Source organism: Arachis ipaensis, chromosome B10 (genome assembly GCF_059453495.1).
Source record: "Arachis ipaensis isolate K30076 ecotype BB chromosome B10, ASM5945349v1, whole genome shotgun sequence".
NCBI classification, from domain to species: Eukaryota; Viridiplantae; Streptophyta; class Magnoliopsida; order Fabales; family Fabaceae; genus Arachis; species Arachis ipaensis.
In genome coordinates this window covers 144,997,838-145,004,193 of record NC_142435.1, presented here as the reverse complement: position 1 = coordinate 145,004,193, position 6,356 = coordinate 144,997,838, and the positions used below count along the sequence as shown (strand labels likewise).

General features: G+C 31.7%; 1 protein-coding gene across 1 annotated transcript; it reads right to left on the bottom strand.

Annotated features, from left to right (window-relative positions):
- Window positions 1-297: 297 nt before the first annotated feature.
- On the bottom strand, window positions 298-1,963 carry LOC107623771 (uncharacterized). The gene has a single exon (XM_016326141.3). The coding sequence runs from the start codon at window positions 1,673-1,675 to the stop codon at window positions 563-565; it is 1,113 nt and encodes a 370-aa protein (XP_016181627.1). The 5' UTR covers window positions 1,676-1,963; the 3' UTR covers window positions 298-562.
- Window positions 1,964-6,356: the final 4,393 nt, after the last annotated feature.

Below are 6,356 nucleotides of genomic sequence, written 5' to 3'. Positions count from 1 at the left end.
CTACCTCTACCTATGAATTATCAAACCATCTGAAAGCTCAGATTCTATCATGTTTTTCACAATAAATACTACCCAAAATTTCTCCCTATATTACCTTCACTCCTTATTTCTTTATACAACACAAAAAATAAAGGAATACCATGAACCCTGTTTAACTAATAGCACACTGAATTCAGAGTCAACTAAGAACTGATATTAAAACACATTGTCCCTTTATGCTAGAAGTGAAAATTCTTGAGTATATGCATAAGCCAAAGTACAGGTAGCCAACACTTTCTTCTATGTGTACAGAGATACTTAAATCCAATAATGACAACTTATATACAAGTTTATTAAAAAACATAATTCTTCTTGGGATACACTATGTCTTTGCATAAAATAAATATTGACAGACATTCATTTCTTGACTATTCAGAACATACAATATGGCACGAAACTTATTCAAAAACCATTGCGCAACATGAAAACCAATTACAAAAGATTTTTGGTTCTCACCATCAGTTGGATATGAGAGAAAACAAACTGCTATTTACAGAAGACAACTATAACCTGAGGCGACGATTCAAACTTGCCTCTGCATTGCAAGCTCCACCATCTCGTGAGCAGCCATCCGGCTCTTCCTCTGCTCGTATTCAGGATCATCGGTAGGCAACTCAAATCGACAAACAGGGCACGTGTTACGAATACTCAACCAAGGCATAATGCAATCCCCATGATAACAGTGCGAGCAAGGAAGCCTAGTCACCTTCTCCTCCAACAATATCTCATCTTTACAAATAGCACAAGCCACATTCTTCCCCTGCAACTCCTCCTTTGTCAACTCAACCACCGGAAGATTCTCCACGACACTCTTCGCCGCAGGGGGACTACCCTTCAAGGCACTCTCATTCTCCAGAAACTGTCCAAACAGAACATCATACTCAGCAGTGTACATATAACCATCCCCAACTGCTAAATAAGAATCCACATTGGCTTCATGTTCCAAGATTGAATTCCTCTCCAAATTGTTCACAGCCAAGAGAATTTCCCACTCCAGGTACCTCAACGCCTCCTCGCCAGGATCCTCGCTGTGCGAAAACCCGGACGCCACTGATTGATCATCAACCTCAACCTCATCAATCACCAAACTCGAATCTTCCCTATCATTCACCCTCTCCTCTACCTCCTCCCATTCAAAACTCTCATTCAAGGTCCTCTGATCCTCCAAACAGAGACTATCCCAACACAACCTAACATCAAAATCATCAAACCCTCCACCATCAACCCTATGATCATCATCATCACTAAAACCACGCACACCAGAAGAACCGAACTCCTCCATAGCTCGATCAAGCTCACCTTCCTCTCCAGCCGAATCCGAATCGGATCCGAATCCAACAACCCTAAGCCCACCCAAACCATTATTATCACCTATCGAGAAATCGAAAACACCACTGTGATTGTCATTTTGGGATCCAATTTCAGCTCCAAACCCTAACCCTAACGATGCTTCCCCGTGAAGGTCGCAAACGACGCCGGAGAAGGGGTTTATGTTGACGTCACCGCAGGAGCAATGACGAGAAGGCTCAGAGCGAGTTTCGAAGAGATCGGTGACGAAGCAACTCACCGAGTCGGAATCGGAATCGGAATCGGTGGTTGCGAAGGGATTGGAGTTTTGCTCATCATGCCTATCCATAGCTCTTCGTGTCGTGTGAGTTTAAGATTCAGTGACTCTTCTTCTTCTTCTTCCTCCTCTTCTTCTTCTTCTTCTTCTTCTTTGGATGAGGTTTGTGTTGTGTGTGTTACCAGTTACCAGTTACGAAGAACAAAATCATGGTTTTTATTTTTTAAGGTTTCCAACAAGTTTTGTTTCCGAAGAGAAAATGGATGAAGACGTTTCATTCTTTTATTCATTCATTTTTCATTCCCCTTTGAGGAGAGAGACTTTTAGCAGAGTCTCGCAAAATTATGGTAGTTGGTGATTGGAGGTAAGGATGGATAACTAGCTACTTTTCATTATTTAAAAAAAATAGAAAAATGACAAATAAACAGTAAGATTCACATTTTAGGTAGATTAATTAAAAAAAAATATATAAGGTAACTAACGTAAATAAATTAGGTTAAATTAAAATTTTTTATTCTAATTATATAGACTAATTTAAAAGTAATATATCTATTTTGTTATTTTAAAAAATTTTATTAATATATTTTTTTAAACTAATAAATATAAATATTTAAAAATTTATTTGTGGTTTTACTTAAAAATATATATATTACAAATTTACAAAACATTGATTATACTTAATTCATTAACCTCACCATTAATAAAAGTAACACTTATTTTCTATATACAAGTCATTTTTTCGTATAAGTCTATACAAGTTATTTTACCCTAATTCATCTCACGTACCTTTTAATCTAACTAACTTTTCAATCAACGCGCGAATATATAACTGCTTTTTTCGAAAGGATTTCGTTTCCGTTTTCGAATTTTTTCGATGTTTTTTATCTACGTTCTCTTCCATCTTTGCGTTCTCTGCGTTTCTCTTCGTTTGTTCTCTACATTTTTGAAATCAAGCTCTAAAATCAGTTTTGAACAGTTATCTCATTGTTGAAGATAATGAATAATTAAAATTCAGATTGTCAATTGAACCAGAACGAAGTTGATTATTATTTTGAATCCAATCAAGTGGCTGAGGTGTGGTTCGATTCGAGTTAATATTTTCGTTAGTAGTTTATGATTCTGTAAGTGAATAATGTTTTTTTTTGTGAAAATTATTGTTCATCGTTGATTGTTTGAATTGAATGTAATGTAAGAGTTCTGCATTAGAGAAAATTTTTCTGTATTTGCAGCAAATCTAAGTGTAACACGAAGATATTTAAGTGTATTGTTTAAAAATTTTCGGTGTATGTGTGTTGATAAGTTTTGTATAATTCAAAACTCTTCTTCTCCTTCCTCCTCGTCTTCTGCTGCTTCTTCTTCTTCTTTTTCATCATCATCATCATCTTCTTCTTCTTTTTTTATTCTTTTTTTTTTTACCTTTTCAAGTTTCTTATTGTTTTACTCTCTTAACAATAATAAAAACAAAAACAATTAAATAAAGAAAAAAAAAGAAACACATAATGCTGCAAAATCACTTGGAAGAGGATGAACTTATTCATTCAACTAAAAGAAAGAAAGAAAGAAGGAAAAGAAGTAGAAGAAAAAAAATACAAGATTAGAGGAAATATTTTTCTGTATTTGGAGTAAATTTGGGTGTAATTCGAAGATATTTAAGTGTATTGTTTAAGAATTTTTAGTGTATGTGTGCTGCTAAATTTTGCATAATTCAAAACTCTTCTTCTAACTCCCTCCTCCTCATCTTCTGCTACTACTGCTGCTTCTTCTTCTTCTTCATCATCATCATTATCTTTTTTTTTCTTATTCATCTTTTTCTTTTTGTTTTATCTTCTCAAGTTTCTTCTTGTTTTACTCTCTTAACAAGAATAAAAACAAAAAAAATCAAACAAAGAAGAAGAAGAGACACATAATGTTACAAATTTACTTGGAAGAGGATGAACTTACATTCATTCAACTAAAATAAAGAAAGAAATAAGAAAAAAAAAAGAAAAAAATGCAGCATTAGAGAAAACATTTTTCTCTATTTGCAGCAAATTTGGGTGTAACACGAAGATATTTAAATGTATTGTTTAAAAATTTTCGGGATAAGTCTATATAATTCAAAACTCTTTCTCTTCCTCCTCTTCATCTTCTGCTGCTTCTTTTTCTTCATTTTCTCATAATTTTTTTCAAATTCAGCTTCATTTTGAACTATAACTCATTGGCATAAATTTTTATTTTTGTATTATGTCATAGGATTCTTATCATATTTTTCATTTCTTTATAATCTTTTATCCATAGGATTCTTTTTTAATATTATTTATCTTTAATAGCTATAGTTAAATTACAAAATTTGTTTCATTCCTTTATATAAAGTATATTGCTTATTATTCATTATAAAATTGATGTTTAATCTTAACTTTATTTTCATATTTTCTTATTCTTTACTTTTATATAGGTTACTTTATATTTTTAATGTTAATATTAATTCTTTTTAATAGATATAAATTGAGTTAAAATTTAATTTATCCTCTCTTTTCATACTCACTCCTTCTTATATTTATTATATAAATCGACATTCATTTTACAATTTTTTTATCTCTTTTCACATAATCTCATATTTTTTTCTCTTTTTTTCTTCCACTCTTATTAATTTTTTGCACAAATATTTAAAGATTTTAGAAGATGACTATAGTTTTATTTTTATTTTTTAAGTTTGCCAAATGTATGTGCTAAGAAATTGTATAATTGTATTTATTAGTTATATAGTATTTTTTTTGTTTATATATCATTTTTTAATAATTTATATTTTTTTAATATCATTTAGTTTTAATAATATTGTTAAAAATACATGTTATCATATTTCATGAAAACATAGATGTTATTTTTAATTGTTGAAATATTATATTCATATTTGCATTACATTCATTCTTATGCTATAGTATTTAAGTTTGTTAACCATATATATTAAGTGATAAACTCTTTTAAACACTAAAATATATAATATCTTTATAATTTTATTAGGATTTAATTAATTTTTAATATTTTTAAATAAATTTTTATATATAAAAATTTATTCATTTTTGTACCGCGCTTTAATTTGTTTTTGGACAATTTTATTCTTGGAAAAATTATTTTTAAAGACTATTAGAAACATTTAATTATTAAAAAAATCCTTTCATGTTAAAATTATTAAAAAGGGTTTACTTATGTGATATTTATAAAAAATGACTAAAAATAAAATTTGAAATGACAAATTTTTTTTATTAATTTTGTTCTTCCTTATTCCACCTTCTTGCTTTCTATTTTTTTCTTCTCTACCATTTTTATTATTGTTGTGCTTCCTCTTCTTTTTTTTCGATATCTTTTTTTTTTATCACAGTTAGTTTAATCTTTTTGTGCACTGATACCTTTGTCATGTTTAATCTTTCACGGTGTTCATTATTGATGCTGCTACATTAAGTCGGCATAATCCCTATTGCAAAAATTTTTTTTCTCCTGAGCTATACTTCTGGTTCCATTTTACCACTGATGCTATATGGTGATGTTTTATCTCTGCTGCTGTCTTTTTTCTCTATTTTACACAAAATTTATGATTATTTTGATTGTGATTAACTGATGATAGAATGATTATTATGAAGTTGTTTAAGTCTTTTAGTGGGTGGATTAGAATTTTGAGATATTGTGTTTACTCTTTAATTATTAAGTATTATTTTGTGATAATTGATGCTAATTAGAGTTCATTTGTGATCAATTAGCTCATATTTTTTTGTTTCGATTAAAGTTTTTAGTTCATACCACACATGTTGTTGTAAATGTTTCAATTTAGTTTTGAGGCTCAAACATATGAGAAAGCTACATTCTCATTAGTCAGCAAACTTAAATGACATTTTTTCTGCTTTCAGACCTCATGAATTGGATGATTATAACTGTTCTTACCAGCTTGAGCCAAGGTATAGGTCGTCTTCCCGATAAGGTCGGCAAACTCCTAAGGCACGATGCGAACCTCGTCAGCAAGGGAAGGGTTGGAGAGGTGGGTACCTGCAAAGGCACTCCGACGCTCAAGTCAATAAGAGAATGTGTATGAAGACTTTTTCTTAGAAAAGATTGCATACCTCTTTTGTTCCTGTTTCTCTCTTTTATACTTGCTCGGATAGAGATGATTGTTTTGTCCGAGTCGTAACGTCTGGGGAGAGAATTAATCCTATGTCCGACGTTATGGAAATAAATGCCGATTATTGCAAATGTTCGGTTATTATCGTGGGTACGTTACCGAGCTATAACTCGCAACCGATTTTACTGGTCATATCACAGCCCCCAAGCTTAGCCTGGCCTTGAGGAGACGGGTTGAGCTTTTTGACGAGTTATAGCTCGGTATACGGAGCCCCCAGGTCAACGTGGCTCACTCAGGTTTACTTTTAGTGTATAGAGAGGTGCGAAGTAACTTTGAAACATTTTGTTTCATTGGGCGTTGTGCGTAGTCATTATTATGACTTGGTTCAACTTCCAAAGTTACTTCGTAACCGTTCTAAGTGGCTTTAGGTAAACGGCGTGGATTAAATCATGGAACTGAAAGGTTCATTTAATTAGTGGCTTAGGTTCAAGATTGACTCCCTGCGTATTCTGTTTAAGTGGGAAGCAGCAGTTTTTCATAGAAGCATGAGTACCAGAGGTTAGTAAACCTTCTTTACTTCTACTGCTTCTAATCTTTCACTGAGAATGGGTGATAAAAAGAAAAAATTGTTACCTCAAGTTGAAAATGATGAGGATTATAGTT

Excerpts from the sequence above, each read along its gene's own strand:
- LOC107623771 (XM_016326141.3), bottom strand. The coding sequence starts at position 1,675 with ATGGATAGGCATGATGAGCAAAACTCCAATCCCTTCGCAACCACCGAT.